We start from the raw sequence: 19,220 nt of genomic DNA on the forward strand, positions 1-19,220 counted from the left end.
GTGAATGGGTGCCATCAGAATGAGAGTCTAAACTGCTGATAAAAACTATAAAAAAGTCCAAAAATCCATTCTCATATTTGTTTAGAACTGATTACATTTGTAAACACTGCTTGATCTATGCATATTTCTTTTCTGATTCAGATTAGACAATGTTACTGATAGAGGACTTCAAGTTTAGCTGGAAGAAATTGTTTGAAGTATGGATTTGTTTCATACAAACACGCAGCTTTCCGCTTCACAAGATGTTAACTGATGGACTGTCGAGTGCATATGTTTTGCAGAACAGATTTGGAGAAAGCTGATGCTCTGCGGTGAAGAATGAGAGTCCAAACAGTTGATAAAATAATCACAATAATCCACACCACTCCAGCAATCACTGGAAGAGATTCAGAAGAGAAATATGCAAAGATCAAGCAATGTTTACAAATGTAAATACACAAAATCAGTAAATCATCTACATCTCGAATGGCCCGAGGGTGAGTCAATTTTCAGCACATTTTCATTTTTGAGTAAACTATTAATTTAATGTGAGAACCATTTGACCTGGCATACTGCGTGTGGGATCTTACCTTGACTTCAATTGACACCGGAGTTATTTTCAAGACAAAGAAACCTGCACAACTGTGAATATTTGGCATTTTACCCTTTGTCTTGAGCTTGTTTAGTCGATGATTAAGTCTGGAATGAGGGGTGAAAATCGATGAAGTGAAAAGAAAGAATTAAGAACACAGAGACATTCAATACCACAGTATTTCACTCGTATTATTAAACTGTATTCACATTACAACATCCACAATGTTCAGCTTGTGACAGGTTCTAATATTCTCAATATATATTTTCTGTATGTTACATTATACCAAGAGGCACTTCCAGTAAGTCTGGCAATAGAGGAGCTACAGTATAGTGTCTAAATTACAAAACAGTAAAAATAAATAATGTTTATCTAAAAGACTCCTGTTGTCGTCTTCATCTTTTTCGTCCCTTTTTTGGCTTTGTTTTTGTTTCGTTTCATTTTTAACCTGTACACAATATCGTTTTTGTACAAAATGGAACAACAATCAGCGATAAAATGAATATTTCACTTTACGAATACTGGTGATTTTACACAGTTCCCCTTTCTATAGGTATTGCTACATGTGTTAAGTGCAAGATACAAGTGAGAAGAAAAATAATTATTTTGTCAGTGAAGTGCCGACTATATATAAAAAGTACAAGTCTCATTTCTCTTTCTCAGAGAGGTGTAAAGCTTGTTTGGTTCTGGAGGTGAACGAAACGAGTGGACACGGTTATCAGACGCGTACGGTTGAAGATGAAGGAGCGAGCGTTGAACGAGAAATACAAAGGAGAAATATAAAAAGATCAGCTTCTCGTGTGACGTCTAACCTCTTTATGTCTCTCTGCCATCAATCAAAAAGATCCGGAAGGATGAACCAAGCTTATCAGACTAAACTTTACACACATATTTCTAGAATACCTGTGCAGGTATTTGAGCCAAACTGTGCAGACTGCAATGTCTTTCACTCCTAAGGGCATTGGCTACGTGTGAAAACGCCAAACCGGTTTCTCAAAAATCTGGAATCAAAGCCACCGAGCGCAGATCAGAGCTGAAAACCAAGCGACGGGAGGCACGGTGGAGGACAGGGACGCATGCTGCCATGCCAACACGCACAAGCGCATCAGATGCTCAGGATTCTCTGGCTAATTTAACAGTTTTTTGTCAAGTCTCTCTCAATACTGTCAGGGGGAAGCTTTGATTCAGGGTTTGAAACACTTTGAGACATCAATATCGGTGACCTTTGATCGTCAAAGACTCGCAGTAAGGTCATTCCCAATCCTCATCGCCACGTGTCCCCACTGCTAATCGCTAGGTAATGACAGAAATTTCTCAAATGGAGAATAAGTAATTGGGGTTGAACTATATTGCATAATAGATTCTTCCATAAAGTCACATAAATTATGTATTTAGAGGCTTTTAATTCCTCGGGATTTGATTGTAGGTTATGATATTATGTTGGGGAATATGTAAATTTAACACTTTGATGCATGATGTCCACTACAGTGGATAAATCTTTAAAAGCCATTTTAAGGTGATAACCTTAGACCTTGATCCATAATTCAATGTTACAATCTTTTTATATGTTTTATTATGGAAAAACAATCTATTTTATTGCAACTGTCAGTAACTCTCTCAAAATGCATTCTTTTGGAAATGAAAGGGAATTTATTTGTGATTTTAGTCATTAATGCACCAAATGGTTTATATCTCTAGCCTGTGCTATATTTATTTATTTTGGGGGATTTCATATTTTTTTAGAGGGACTCTAGGTTATGATATTATTTTGGGAAATATACAGCAAAAACAATTATATAATTGAATACTTTGATGCATGATGTCCACTACAGTGGACAGATCTTTAAAAGCCATTTTTTAATGTGATAACCTTTGACCCTTATACTTATGATCCTTTTATATTTTTATTATTGTAACATAAATTTAAAATGCCTAACAAAAGTGATGCAGCACATAACAATTACTATCTTTTATTGCAATGGTCAATAACACTCTTAAATGCATTATTTTGGGAATTAAAGGGAATTTATTAATTCACCAAAGTGTTTAAATCTTTGGCCTGGGCTATACTGATTTATTTAGGGGAATTTAATTATGTATTTAGAGGGATTCTAGGTTATGATATTATTTGGGGAAATATAAAAAAAAAACATGATATAATTTAACACTTTGATGCATGATGTCCACTACAATGGACAGGTCTTTAAAAGCCATTTTCAAGGTGATAACCTTTGACTCTTATCCATAATTCATTGTTACAATCCTTTATATGTTTTATTATGGCAACATAAATTTAAAATGGCAAACTAAAGTGATGCAGCACATAACAATTACTATATTTGATTGTATTTTGGGAAAAGGAGACTGGGAAATAATATATTTTTGTTTTAGAAAGGTAATAAAAATATATTTGTGGTTTTAGTAATTAATGCACCAAAAGGGAATTTTATAATAAAAACATTGACATTTTTATTTGTGATTTAATAATTCCTGCACCAAAAGTTGGTTTCTCTTTCATGGGGTCTAATGATGTATTTAGGGGGATTTTATTCTCTGAATTTAATTGTTGGTTAGGATGAGTTAATTCTATGCCATAATATGTTTTTATTATGGCAACATATTTTATTGCAGTGGGAAATTAATGCATTTTTGTTTAATTCAAAAAGGTAATGAAAACTACCTATTTTTATTTGTGATTTAATAATTCATGCACCAAAGGGTTAATATCTCTGGCCTGATGGTTTATTTAGGGTTTTAAAATAATGCATTTAATGTATTTGTTTGTAGGTTATGATCATTTGGAAAATATAAAGTGAAGACAACTGTATAATTGAACACTTTGATGAATGTTGATAAGTTATATTTCCTTTTCCAATTCTATGTTTATGGCAACTTAAATTTAAAATGGCAAACAAAAGTGATGCACCACATAACAACTACTACCTTTTATTGCAGCGGACAGTAACGCTCTCAAAATGCGTTATTAGACTGGGAATTAATATATTTTTGTTTTAAAAAGGTAATAAAAACACTAAGATATTTAATTTGTGATTTAATAACTCATGCACCAAAGGGTTAATATCTCCGGCCTGGGGTTAAAAATCTACGGCCTAATGCAGAAATATAATATACCCTCTAAAAACGGGGCCACGTAGAAATAAAAAGCACTCATACTGGATCGCAAGCACACACGGCCTTTCCACGCTGGGGTTTCATACTTTGGGGAGAATGGATTTGAAGTCATATTTGGCACACACACACTTGAGCTGTGTGAGATTTACACAGCAACTAAAAGAAAGTGCAATTGGAAACGCTACCAATCTGCTGTACACGTAGGGTCAGTATTGCTTAAATAATTCGCCGGACTACATTGCACCACGTTGCCTGATTATATTAAGGCTTACACTGCATTGCACTGCGATCGAAGGGGACGTTTTAAAGATGAGCACGTGACCGTCGCGTCCTACCTAGGACTTTTTAATTGGCTCTCCTTCAAAGTGACTGAAGGCGTCCGATTAGACATCGGACCCGAGGTGATTAAGCCCGCAGAATTGTTTCATCTCGCCGTCGCAAGCAATCTGCCTCTTTCTGCACATCAAAGGCGAGCGCGGACAGCCGTGTCGACCGGTGCGCGTATCTCATGTGCGGCACATGGTCTCATGTGAGAGGGACAGCGTTCGCCGTTTCATCCCTTGGGCTGAGGAGCTCGCCTGCCTGCATGACCGCGGCAGCTGCGTGAGACGACTGTGAAGCATAACCGCGGTCTTGTTCAGAGGGAAAACATGCGACTGCAGGGGAATGTGGGAGCCTGAGGCCTTCCCGTCGTCCCACTTTAGGCCTTTGATCAGCCAAACTTGCTAGAGCAGTTTACTCGGCTCTCAAAACTTTGCTTAAATGCAAAAACAGGAGGGATCTAGCATAAGTAGTTTCGGACGGAAAAAAGTTTGATGACTAGGGATGACGTGATGTACTATTGCACGCCGTATGCACGTATATATATATATATATATATATATATATATATACATATCAAATCACCTGGTAAAACGACGATTGGGCTAAAAGGCCATTGGCGTTTTGAAGAAGTTACAGTTTACAAAATCAACTAAAGATACCCTTTGTCCACAAATCAAGATCCAAAAGATTAGAAAGTTGCAAGAAAGTCTGTAAAAACCAATGACTCCTTGTACAGTTATCCGAAAACAGTCTGATCCTGAGAAACGTAAGATCTCAGTTCGTGGAATGCCGAGGGAAAACGGTGAGGGAAGAGAATGACAAGCATTCGGCTCGACGCCTTCGGACAATGAGACAGTGGCCCAAGCGCTTGCTATAGTGATGCTCTGGAAAGGAAAAAGAAAGAGCAATGGCAGGACAGACACGCAAACACATAGTGTATCTTTTCACAAACGCATGCAGTTTCTGGAGCGTTTGCTTTCGTCCGCTGCCGACGACGAGAGTCACGGTGGATTGGTTTCTCGTTCCCAAGCTCCTCGGAAATGCTCGTTGGGCCTGCAAAACGTGTGTCGCCGCAGGTCATTGGGACCCCTGTCGTAGTTGTGGGGGTTAAGGTGCAGCTGGAGAGGGACTTGCAAAACTGACCAACGTAAGTCTAGAAAATATAGGAAACCCCCTGGATGTCCCGGCCAATTTTAGCATCAAACCTCAATAGTTCGCCGCCTGCTCATTGTTGCTCAAACCCTTCATCCCGAACCACCCCGTCCCACCCTGTTTCCTTTTAGGCACATGTTCCCCAAGCATCTACAGTGTTGTGTCTAAGTGATGTGCTGGCAACCATTTCTTAGAAGTCTCGCTTGCCGACGTCTAAAAACGGCAAGTCATTCACTCCGGATCCTCTTTCTCGTCTTCTTCATGTTTTCCCATTAGCTCCGCATCGTCTTCTACAGTCTTCGCAGTCTCAGCCGCTTCCTCTATAGTCTCGCCATCTGTTTCCTTTGTTTCGTGTGTCTCGTCAGGTACGGGACTCTCCTCTTCCTCCGCCTCCTCCTCCGTTAGCTCCTCCTCCTGGTTGTCTGTGGGCTCCTCCTTGCTACCTGGCTCCTCCTCCTCCTCATCGATGGCTAGGATTGGCTCAGGGGTGTTAGTGCGGCATGTGGACTCCTCTCCTTCTGTCTGGCTTTGGGACTCTTCAGCAATGACCTTCTTCCACATCTCGTGGTTCTCCAGGAGGTGATGGGTGATCTGGCAGAACACTTTCCGTCGTTTCTTGGATGCTGGTTTCTCTGTAATAAACCCAGTTAGAAAAGAAGGTGTTAATGCATTCAGACAAAGGATTTTGAACTACACTCTTAAAAATTCTTCACAGCGATGCCATAGAAGAACCATTTTTGGTTCCACAGCGAACCATTCAGTTAAAGGTTCTTTCAAGAACCATCTCTTCCTTACCTTTTTATAATCTAAAGAACCTTCTTTCACAACAAAGAACGTTTTGTGAAAGAGAAAGGTTCTTCAGATGGTAAAGGTTCTTTATGGAACCATTTAAACAAAAAAAGATCTTCTATGCCATCGTGAAGCACCTTTATTTTTAAGAGTGTATGATTTTTGTTTTTGTAGAGAAATGTTGCACAAAAAGTAAAAACAAAAATGAAATATGTCTTCATTTCTTTTATACACATTGATCCACAAATATAATATTTAGTATTCATTTAAGAAATATTTGATTAGCAGTTTTAAGTGATGATTTTTGTTTTGGGGGAGAAATGTTGCTTATAAAAGTAAAAAAAAAAAAAAGACATGCAATACGTCTTCATTTCTTAAATACACACTGATCCACATATACAATATTTATCACTCATAAAATAAATATTTGACTAGCAGCTTTAAGTGACGATTTCGATTTTTGTTTTTGAAGTGAAATTTTTGTTTGTAAGTTGCATATAAAAGTTAAAAAAAAATTGACAAGCAAGGTGTCTTTATTTCTTAAATACAAATTGATCCATGTATATAATATTTAATATATATATATATTTTTTTTAATTAATTGAATCCTATATCTTCTTAAATACACACTAATACACATAAAATTTTCATTTAATTTAATTTAAATTAATGATACAACATTAAACAAAGATATTTATATTTATTTTATATTTAGTGTTGCAAATATAGTTTGTCTTATTTAACTAACAGCTTGTAAGTGATGACTTCGTTTTTGTACAAAAATGTTGCATATAATAAATAACAAAAAATGCAATGCATTGTGTCTTACAGATTACATACCTCTGATCCATATGAATAATATTTAATATTCAAAATAGAAATAAAAAATAAAGTTAATTGATTAAATTAAATGCAAAGAAGTAATCTTGTATATTTATTTCATATATATTTGTTCAGTATTGCAAATATAGTTTGTCTATTTGACTAGCAGCTTTAAGTGATTAGTTAATTAGTTAATTAGTAATTAGTTTTTGCAGAAAAATACTGTACAATATTTAAAAATGTAAAATATTATTTAAAAATAATTAAACTGCTTAAATACACACTGATCCATGCTGATGAGTCATATTTAATAATAATAAAAAAAAGACTAAATTCAATAAACACAAATACATATTTTATCTTAAAGTATATATTTATATTTATTTTATATATGATTTTTTTTTGGTTTTGCAAATATAGCTTGTCTTATATTTGTCAGAACAGTTGTGTTTTGGAAATCAAGCATTATTAAACTCAATTTCATTTCATTGATGGTTTAGATCAGGGGTGCTCAGTCCCAGTCCTGGAGATCTACCATCCTACAAAGTTCAGCTCCAACCCTCATTGAACACACCTGAACCACCTAATTAATCTCATTGACAGCACTTGATAATTACAGACAGCTGTGTTGGAGCAAGGCTGGAACTAAAATCTGCAGGTAGGTAGATCTCCAGGAACAGGCTTGAGCACCCCTAATTTAGATAAATGGTTCTACTTATGGGGCAATCAGGTTTTATTTGGCGATTATATAAGACTGTGATCATAATTTACATCAAGTAAGTGTGTCTGGATCTACAGATTGTGATGGAAATCAAAATGGGATATTTTCTGAACTCACGGGAAAGTTCTGAGCTGGTGGAGGCGTCTTCCTCCGGTGTGTCATCCTCCTCCTCTTCATCCGTCTCTTCCTCAGCATCCTCACCTTCTTTGGGCAGAGGGTCGACCCAGTGGCCGGGTATGAGAGCGGCTGAATCATACGAGCTGCAGAGAGGCCCGACGATGTGTGTGATGAAGGATTCCTGCAGTTTGGCCAACTGTGGTGCTGAGCGGTCCATGAAGGGGCTGATGGGAAGGCCCAAACTGGACTCTTCATCACCCTGAAACAACAGAATGAAGAGAAAACACTTGTAAACATGTGTAAAGGACAGTTCACAACAACAGTATATTAGTATTGAGACCAATGCATAATACTGTTCTGTTTATTATAATCACATTATGCTTTAAATGCTCAAGCTCGTTAGAGCAGGATGGATTCTAAATTGGCTGTAAATGTTGTTATTGTTCATCAGATGGAAGAAATCATTCTAAAAATGATTTGATAATGATGTAGTCCCTGTTTGTCCATATGGTTATGGTGTGGACTCACCTATTCTGCAAAAATTAGAGCAATTATTAAAATTGTATTATGTTATGTGAATGGACTTCTAGGCTGCAAACTCCCAATGGATAATTTCTAATTGAAAAATTACGTTCTGCTCACATTATATGAGTAAAGTAAGTTACAAATGTTGTTTCACATTGACTCTAAATGGAAAAAACATTTGAAATCCTTTTTGGTTGCTATAATATGGAAGAACTTTTCCACCACAGAATAAAATAAAAAATAAAAAAGATCATTGCAGTTTCAAAATTACAAGATTTAAATGCAAAATTGTGAGATATAAACTCAGAATTGTAAGAAATACACTCAGAATTGTGAGATTTAAATGCAAAATTGTGAGATATAAACTCAGAAGTCCACTAAATAAACTAAATAGTGATATAAACTTAGAATTGTAAGAAATGAACTCAGAATTGTGAGATTTAATTGCAAAATCACAAGATATATACTCAGAATTGCAAAAAAAACCTCAGAATTGAGTTTTAATTGCAAATTTGTGATATAAACTCAGAATTGCAATAAAGTCAAAATTGTGAGATTTAAACTTAGAATGGCAAGAAATAAACTCAGAATTGAGATTTAAATACAAAAGTGCAAGATATAAACTCAAAATTTACAAGCAATAAACTAAAAAATGTGAGATTTAAATCTAGAATTGCAAAATATAAAGTCATAATACTACGTTTATATTAAACAAAGTCTGAATTGTGAGATTAAAACAAAGGCAGATTTTTTTTTTGAAATTCAGTTTAACCAAAGTCTTTGTGAAATGGTTCAATCAGGTTTTATTTGGTGATAAAAAAAGTTACTGTGATCACAATTTACATGAAATAGTAAGTGTGTCCTGATCTACAGATTGTGATGGAAATTTTAACTCCACACGTCACTTTTTGTTTCATTTTGTTTCATCAAAAGATATAAACTTGGAATTGTGAGAAAATGTCAAAATTCTAAGTGTACAACTTGCAATTTTGACTAATTTTGTTTTACAGAATTATCTTGCAATTCCGATTTTATATCTCACAATTCAGTTTTTTAATCCCACGACAGAAACAAGCTTCCATGCTATAAATAAAATCAATAAAACTTTTATTGTACTTCATCTGCACTTCTACAATAGTATTTGGATAAAGAGCCTCAGGGGGACTGATGATAAAAGATAGCATTCCTCATATTAGCAAGCATATAAAAGCAGCAGCACATCATTTCATTTCTAAAATTCATGGTGAGAAAAGAAAAGCATTCAGTGATGCTGCAAAAATGCATTTCATTCTGATTCAGAAATGCTCCACATAGTGCAGATTAATCCGATCTGATTGACGTCTGATTTGAAGCCGTTTTGTTCACAGTTTCAAAGAAAACTCTATTTCTGACCGCCGCTATTTTATACTCCTCTATTACATTAAACAAACAGCGATATTACCACGGAGGGAACAGTATGCTCAGTATATTCAAACCCAGCTGAAGAGTCACACACTTGATTGGATTTTTCCAGTTCAGGAGAGAAACATACTTCACAGACATTCGGCTGCCATAAAACTAGGTCAACCTTCCCGTGGACGGGGGAAATACACCCAGCCACGCGAGGTCTGGCTTATTTGTTTATTTACTTCAGATTACGGTATCGAAATGAGTAAGTAATCAGAGATTGGAGGAGCATCATATGGTCTGTGTGAAAACATATGCTTAGCAGTACCTGGAAATAAACAATGAGAGCGGCATAACAACAGGCAAGGTCTCAAGTTGCCATGGCAACGGCGCGGCGATGTCGTCAGAGGGCAGTAATGTATGTGCGCTGTGTTCTGTCAGGTGCTACTCAGAAGTGCTGGAGAAATGAATCATTCAAGAAACGAAACGGGGAGGGGGGGAAAAACAGGCTCCTTTGAAGCATATAATTTCTGGTCCCTTTTGAAATGCTCTGAATATGGCCAGGGGTGGTCATATGACGCTTTGTAGCTCTGTGACGGGGTCCTGACACAACTGGGTCATCCTCACTCTGTGTTCCTCACAATAATAGACACAGTGTTTTATTACTCATCGCTGGCATCCAAACAAGCCCTTAACTCTCTGAGAAACGCTAACGGAAGATACGAAACCACGACTGGTTGAACGAGGGCGTGCGATGGACCGCAGCGGTCAATCCATGTAGGTTAGGCCAATAATATTTCATGCACTTTAATTAGGGGAAATGTTAAAACTACTAGAGCAGACTTGTATTTAAAAAAAAAAAAACATTTAGCATTTGAAAATAGAAAAATGTGAAAAATTTGTTTTGTCTTGTTTTCCACTACAAATATCTAAACATTCTTAAATCAAGACGCATTTACTTGAGAAGAATATGCACTTAAGATAATAGGTCTTGTTTTCTGAAAGTTTTATCAGAGTGAAGTGTGTTTATGGTTAAAATAACGTTTTTTAGGCATAAATTAAATTCAACATTGTGAGATATAAAACAAAATTATAAATATAAACTCAGAATTGCAAGATATAAACCAAATTTGTGAGACATAAACTCAGAATTGCGAGATATAAAGCAAAATTGCAAGAGATAAACGCAATTGCGAGTTATAAAGCGAAATTTCTAGATATAAACAGAATTAAGATCTAAAGCAAAACTGTGAGATATAAACTCAGAATTGCGAGATACGAAGCTAAATTGTGAGATATAAATGCAGAATTGAGATATAAAGCAAAATTCTGAGACAAATTCAGAATTATGAGTTATAAAGGAAAAATAATGAGATATAAATGCAGAATTGGGATATAAAGCAAAATTATAAATATAAATGCACAACTGCAAGATATTAAACAGAATTGTAAGATATAAACTCAGAATTGAGATATAAACCAAAACTGTGAGATATAAACTCAGAATTGCAAGTTATTAAGTAAAATTGTGAGATATAAATACAGAATTGTCAGATATAAAGCAAAATTGTGAGACATAAAGTCTGATTTATGAGATATGAACTCAAAACTGTGAAATCTAAACTTACAGACTTGAGATTTTAAGCAAAATTTTTAGACAAACTCAGAACTGTGAGATAGAAAATGAAACTGCACAATATAAACACAGATCTAAGATATAAAGCAAAACTGTTCAACAGAAACTCAGAATTGAGAGATATAAAGCAAAACTGAAATATAAACTGGTAATTCTGAGAAGAAAAACTTACAGTTGTGAGGAAAAAATTCAGAATTGCAAAATTAAAAGTCACAATTACCTTCAAGATATAAATAACTTGAAAGGAAAATGAAGTGCGTTCATGCTTAAAATAATAACAATAAATTAAGTAATAAATTAACTATTAACTAATAAAAAATGTTCTGACCCTATAGAATTTTTTTTCTCATTTTACGAATAAACTCACTTTGATTTTTGATTTTTATGTCATCTGGCTGCTCAAGTAAATGTATCTTATATTAAAAATTTTGAGACAAATGACAAAACTGGAAAAAGCATATATATATATATATATATATATATATATATATATATATAAAATAACAATAATAAAAGTGTCAATAAAGGAGAGGTGTTTGCATTTTACTCATCTAATGTGACATTTCTTAGTTTAAAAAGATTTTTAATGGACAAAATGTAGTGCAGGATTACGTTTTATTCGTCATTAATAAACGAGAGGTTGAAAAGGAACAATATAACTGATGATGTCAACTGAACAGACCACTTTAATCAGTAGGCTGATTTAGTTTATCATCACTGCATGGCTTGTTTCACCTGTAATTTTTCTCCACTGAAAGCATAATTTCCAGCGGACCAGACTTGTGTAAAACTTTGCTTACTTTCTGCCCTACATTCTCATTACAGCTGTGAACGTGTTCCTTCAGCACGGCTTGAGGAGGATGTGGACGGTTGCCAGGCAACAGCATATCCTTGCCATCCTCTCCATGTGAATGATAGCGAGACGCGGCGTAGTTGCTGTGAGGTTACGCGTATGCATTGTCACAGCCTCTTACTATGAGCGCGAGGTGCGGTTGCCAGGCACTTAGTCATCGTGAGAGCTTCCTGTTTGTCTCTGATGTGACTGAACAGCATGAAAATGACTTCAGACGTAAACATGCATCCAAAAGCAACACTGACCTGTTCATAGAACTCATTGACGATGCCTTCCGTCCACTGCAAATGAAGCTCCTTGCTTTTCAACGGACCGTTTATATCCGCTAACTTAATGCACATCTGACAGACCAGCAGACGATCGTTCTCATTAGCCCAATCAATGCCTGAGCATCCATCATCTCCCACCTGAGCCAACACAAAACACTAATCAATAAAATGCACAGTAATAGTTGCTCTATGCATGTCTCTAATGTCAGAAGTGCTCACCTTAGCGTTGAATTCAGCCAAAAAGTCAAAGTGTTTCTTGAGGTCGGTAGCCAGTATGGCCTCGATGACCAGGAAGCGAAAGCGTTTGAAGTCCATGTGATCCAGACTGGCCAAAAAGTTGTACTCGGGCCGCGACATGAACAGATTCCAGGCGGACGCCGCGTGATGATTCTCCAGCACCGAACGGTCATTATAAAGAACGGCCTTCGGAGACACACAAAAAGACTTTTATGGAGCTTTGTATGTTTCAAGGACCCTGAACATTGTGATTAATTCCTGAAACTTGAAAACAACCACTGTGTATATTAATATCATAAATATAATCATGCTCATAGTGGTTATGAACAGGGTAACGTGGAATATTACATCTTAATGCAAATAACTAAATACATGAATACTGAGTACATAATTTCTAGCAGTCAAAATTTTTAAATAATTTATAATTTTAGTGTTTTGGACAATTAAAACATCTATTCTGCTCTCCAGGGCTTTATTTATATGATCAAAAATACAATAAAAACAGTAAAAGTTTGATATATTATTACAATTTAAAATGTAGTTTATTTCTGCGACACAACGCTGAATTTTCAGCATCATTACTCCAGTCTTAAGCGTGACCAATAATAATTGTGACCCTGGACCACAAAACCAGTCATAAGGGTCTTTTTTTTTTTTAATTCATCAATAATTGAACTTTTTCAGTCTCAGGATAAGTCATATACATACTTTCTAGCAGTCAAAATTTTGAAATAATTAATAATTTTATTTATTATCATGTCTATTCTGCTCAAAAATAGAGGAAAATCAGTAGAATTTTGAAATATTATTACAATTTAAAAAAATTGTTTTCTATGTCGAGATCAAACTATTTGAAAATCTGGAATCTGAGGTTGCAAAAAAGTCCAAATAGTGAGAAAATCGCCTTTAAATTTGTCCAAATGAAGTTTTTAGCAATGCATATTACTAATTAAAAATTAAGTTTTGATATATTTACAGTAGGAAATGTCCAAAATATCTTCATGGAACATGATTTTAATACCCTAATGATTTTTGGCATAAAAGAAAAATCGATAATTTTGGCCCATACAATGTATTTATGGCTATTGCTACAAATATAACTGTGCTACTTAAGACTGGTTTTGTGGTCCAGGGTCACATATCAAATATAATAATGCTTCCAGTGGTGATGTACAGCATGACATGGACTATTACATCTTAATACAAAGTACTGAAACAGTTCAATGATTGCAGTCTCATGATAAGTCATACCGGTATACATACTTTCTAGCAGTCAAAAATTTTATAAAAGTAATAATTTTATTGTTCTGATCATTAAAATGTCTATTCTGCTCAAAATTACAGTAAAATCAGTACAATTTTGAAATATTAGTACATTTTAAAAGAACTGTTTTCTATGTGAATATATTATAAATTGCAATTTATTTCTGTGACACAACACTGACTTTTCAGCATCATTACTCCAGTCTTCAGTGTCACAGAAATAAATCTAATATGCTGATTTGCTGCTAATTTAATTTAATTTTTGATGATTACAATTTTAAAAACAGTCATGCTACTTAATATTTATGCAAATCGATATATTACCAAAATTAAAAATTAAAATTAATGCAGTTCTTACAAATTTTCTATTCATTAAGGAATCTAGAACAAAAATGTTTCTGCAAAACATTAAGCAGCATAAACTGTTTTTAACACAGATAATAATAAGAACCATTATTAAAATTCATATTAGAATGATTTCTGAAGAATCAAGTGACTCTGAAGACTAGAGTATTGATGCTGAAAATTCAGTTTGATCACAAGAATAAATTACAATTTAACACATATTCACACAGAAAATAGTTATATCAAATTGTACTAATATTTCACAATTTTGAATTTGACTGTATTTTTACGGTATTTTTAATCAAATAAATGCAGCATGTATAAGTATGAATACGTGTAGGTGTACTGAATAATTATGCATATGCAAACACATATTCATGTTCACTTCTTGATTTGATTAAATCACATATTTGGAACCCTTATTATTAATTATTATACGAGGTACTTCAGTAATTTATTCTACCTCTGAATTAGTATAAGTACCTCTATGATTCCTAAGACAGCACGACATGTGCTTAATATTACAATGCAGGGAAATTAGTGCTCCTTGTAAACACTTGAAGGAAAAGCCACGATCGGTGTGTTACCTGAGGAGCGCTGGTGGCCACCAGGAAGGCATTGGTCCTGCCAGGATGGTCGTAATCATGCATGGCAGCTGCTACATAAAGCGCCATCAGCTCCAGAGCAGGGATGAGGCCGGACAGACAGCCGTAACCCTCATCCTCTGCAGGATATGTCCTGGACATCAGGAACCTCGTGCGGCCGTGAGCGAGACCACCGTCAGAGTCTAAACACAGATGGCGATTAACAATCTTTAGACCTATTCAACATCGCTTTAGCACTTTATTTTGTTTCCCTGAAGGTCACTTATAATGTTAGTCAAGGTCTCATGCACCTACACTAAAAGAAATTAGTTCAAGTTGTAAATAAAAGTGTATGCTTTACAAGAAAATACTATTTCAGTTCAATGTTTCACTTGCCAATTCTTTGTAATTGTTTGTAAAATTTACTAGCAATTTCTAAATAAATGTTGTTTTTATGCTACTTGTTTCAATGTAAAACACCCATAATTTACTATACTAAATAATGACCTAATTTTATTAAAAACCTTATGAAATGTATTTAATATTTAAATAAATAATTAAATTTGGAGTGTATATGTAAAGGATTTCTGGTATATACATATGGAAACTGCAAATTGCTTCACACTGTATAATAGGTATTCATCATAAATAATTATATAAATTGTATATAAATTGACATTTTTAATATATAAATTGTATACATTTATAATCATATAAATTAATTATTATTGTTATTTATTTATAAATACAGAAATAAATAAACTAATAACAAAACCTACAAAAAATGCAGAAACTCAACAAAATATCAAACTAAAATTTAAATGAAATGGAAAAAATATATAAAAAACATAAAATAAAGAATGGAAAACTTTTATTTTAGCTAGTTGGCAAGGCAACATTAATTTTGTTTAACTTGATGCATTAACTGAAAAATAAATAAATAAATATAACAAAAAAACTAAAACAAAATGACTAAAATGAACTAAAATTGACATAAAATATAAAATTCAAAGCTCAAAAGGTTTTATTTCAGCCAGTTAAACAGGCATAAACTAAATAAACTAAACAAAATAAACTAAAAAAATACAACAAAATAAACTAACTAAAACTGAAATAAAAATGAAAAATATAAAAATAAAAGTTGTTTTAAGGTATTAAAATAAGGTATTAAAAGCTTTTATTTCTGCAATTTTTGGTGTAAAACACTCATAATTTAATTTTCATTATTATTATATTGTATTATATTATATTTTTTAAATGAACTAATGTTAATTATTTATTTATATTAATTATTTTATATATATATATATATATATATATATATATATATATTTTTTAAACACAACAAAATAACAAACTAACTAAAACTGAAATAAAAAAGAAAAACATAAAAATAAAAGTTATTTTAAGGCATTAAAATACGGTATTAAAAGCTTTTAATACAGCTAGTTGGTAAGGCAACATTCATTTAGTTTAACATGATGTACTAAAATAAAAATGACTAAATATATACAGATTTATAATAAAAGAAAACCTACAAAAACAGACGAAAACACACAAAATTACTAAAACTTTACCAAGCACTGAAACAAAAACATAAATATACAAAAATAAAACTGATTCAAATATTAATAAAAACTATAATAGTATTCCAGGTGCCCCACGTGAATATGGTGTTACATATATAAACATAAAAAATATGAACATATAAATATAAACACATAAAAGTACACATATCTAGTCTATATAAAAAGAAGTAATCAAATTAAAAAGATACACTTTTGGATTACAGACATGAACTGACTTCCATTGAAACCTGTCTCAACAGCAATAAAGTGTGATTCTTACCCGATTCACTCAGTGATGCCAGTGTAGGTAAACCAGGCACAGGCTGGGTAGTGAGGTACCAAACCGCATGGAGGACGTCTGTTGCATGAATCCTGTTGTGATCTGCGGAGGAAGACGAGGTTTAATACGGTCAACTAGCACTAGAGGGAGATACAACACACCAAAACCGTAGCAGAAGTGATGATTTAGGGCAATTTATTCCTCTAGAGGTGAAGCTGCCTGCGCACAGCATCTGTTGTACATCATCAGTGTTTCATTGTTAACATTTTTCTGTACACATGTCTCCTGCAGCACGAGGACTCACATGGGATGTCCCTGTATCCGTTCTCCAGAGCGTGGAAATAGTTCATGAACTCCCTCACTGGAATCTTGAACGTCTCGAAGAGTCCCGTGTCAACAAACAACCGGTACGACACCTAAATCACGGAGAAAAGGGTTCAAATCTCTCAACTACGTCTGAAATTAAACAAAACGATCCAAACAATAATACTATGGTTTCTTAAATAGACATATGATTTTTATACACATGCAAATACTTTTAATTATTCATATGTGTTCATATATTTATTGTGGTTGTCATGTTTGTGTATTTAACGGTCAATGTTTTTGCTATTTTATGCAACATTTAGACATAATGCATAAAAAAATTATGTTGACAGCAATATCTAGTGGGGTGGCTCATATAATAACTTATAAGCAAATAAAATGCTCAAAAACGTGGCTGAAATTAAATGAACAATTATTGTACACTTGTTTATTCAGTAAGATTTAAAAAAATATAAATTTTTATATATTATATAAAAATGTATATATTATTATATATGTAAAATAATAATTTATATAATAAAGTATAGTATAATAAAAAGTATTTAGTATAATAAAATATAATAAAATAAAAAATGTGCACTATTAACATATTTTTATTATTTAATGTATAATGTATTTATTGTTTATTCAATAATATTTTATTTTTAATATAATATATATATATATATATATATATATATAAAGGAAAATATATATTCAAAATATATATCAATATTATTATTGAATATATTATTTAATAATATTCACTTAAAATTTAATATAATAAAATATTAAACCAAAAAAAATACAAAAATGCACACTATCCAGTGACACTGCATTATTTACTAAAAATGTAATATATATATAATTATATAATACAAAATAGAAAATGTGCACTAACGAATAACTATTTCACATGTTTAATCAATAATACTTACTAAACATTTAATACAATATTATGTAGTAAAATATATATTTAAAAATATAACAATTAGAAAATAGAAAATGTTCTATATGCAGTTGACACTTTTGTTTTGTTGTTTAATTAAAATTTTATTTAATCACTATCATTTTATCTTCCTGGCCTCAACATTTAAAAATAGAAAACAATGCATAAAAAGTACAAAAATATATTTTAAAAATTATATATATTTAAAAATACACGATCCACGATTTAATAAAATATATTATTTAATCATAATAGTCAAATATTGATCATTTATTTATCCTGGCTTCAGCATAGACGTGTAATGCATAAAACATATAAAGCATAAAAAGTAAGAAAAAGTAATAAATACCAAACCCCCAAAACAATACAAAAATCTGGTATGGTGGCCAATATAATAAAACATTAGCAAATGAATTATTTATTATAATTTTAAGCTTGTTTATTCAATAATATTTACTAAAAATAAAATAAAAAACATAAAAATATTAATATTATTAATATAATATATTATTACTATAATATATAATACCAATATTAAACATAATAAACCTTTTTTATTATTATTATTATTTAGTAATATGTTTAATTTAATCATATTGGTCAAATATCAGTCATTTAATCATCCTGGCCTCATTAAGTGTCAAATCTTACAGTAAAGGAAGTGATGCACCTGAGGTTATAAGGTTTATTTGTCTGACTGGACTCAGTATGAGTGTGTCTGTACTCCTGATCTCCACTAGATGTCAGTGTCTCACCTGGCTGAGGATGCAGCCACATCTGCCGTTGGTTTTCTCCACCAGACTGAAGATGGGGAAGTTCCAGTTGTTGATCTGACTCATGAGGGGCTCCAGGCCCTCCATCACCAGCGGCTCCGGGGCCAAGATGGGCTTATCCTGCAGAGGAAATGATTTCAGATCACAGACGGTGCCATCTTAAAAACAAAAAAACCCACTAGACATAAGCGGCACATATGAAACTACTACAGAGAGTAGTTAAAATGGCATATAGCACAAAAAGAGTCTGTTGTCAAACCACAGCAAAAGCAGATCAAATGCTCAGTGATTAGTTTTGATGATATTTTGATGACAGTTTAGCTTTACTGGAACAAACAAACCCTGAAAAATGCACGTAACGCTTACTTGTTTACTAAACTACTGCCGTATTTTTCGCATTATACTTTTTCTGCAGATTGCATGCAACACTTTATAATACTGTGTATTTTTACTGCTTCTAGGTCCTCTAACACTGACCAGAAAAAAAAAAGAAAAATACAATTTAATAAAAAATTAAATATGCACTTATACACTGACACTCATTTTTATTATTTAATCATAATGGTTAAATTTTAGCCATTTAATTATCATGACTTCAGCCTTTAGACATATAAACAA

General features: G+C 33.1%; 1 protein-coding gene across 1 annotated transcript in view; it reads right to left on the reverse strand.

Annotated features, from left to right (window-relative positions):
* Positions 1 to 741: 741 nt before the first annotated feature.
* The window catches only part of pde3a (phosphodiesterase 3A, cGMP-inhibited), a 116,487-nt gene continuing 98,008 nt past the window's right edge, over positions 742 to 19,220 (reverse strand). The window contains exons 9-16 of the mRNA XM_073838533.1: positions 18,585 to 18,722; positions 16,879 to 16,990; positions 16,575 to 16,676; positions 14,730 to 14,929; positions 12,517 to 12,720; positions 12,274 to 12,435; positions 7,629 to 7,887; positions 742 to 5,811 (exon numbers count right to left, since the gene is read on the reverse strand). Coding sequence (XP_073694634.1) covers positions 5,411 to 5,811; positions 7,629 to 7,887; positions 12,274 to 12,435; positions 12,517 to 12,720; positions 14,730 to 14,929; positions 16,575 to 16,676; positions 16,879 to 16,990; positions 18,585 to 18,722 — 1,578 coding nt within the window. The 3' untranslated portion in view covers positions 742 to 5,410. The remainder of the gene's footprint in view (positions 5,812 to 7,628; positions 7,888 to 12,273; positions 12,436 to 12,516; positions 12,721 to 14,729; positions 14,930 to 16,574; positions 16,677 to 16,878; positions 16,991 to 18,584; positions 18,723 to 19,220) is intronic.

Source organism: Garra rufa, chromosome 4, assembly GCF_049309525.1.
Source record: "Garra rufa chromosome 4, GarRuf1.0, whole genome shotgun sequence".
Lineage (NCBI taxonomy): Eukaryota > Metazoa > Chordata > Actinopteri > Cypriniformes > Cyprinidae > Garra > Garra rufa.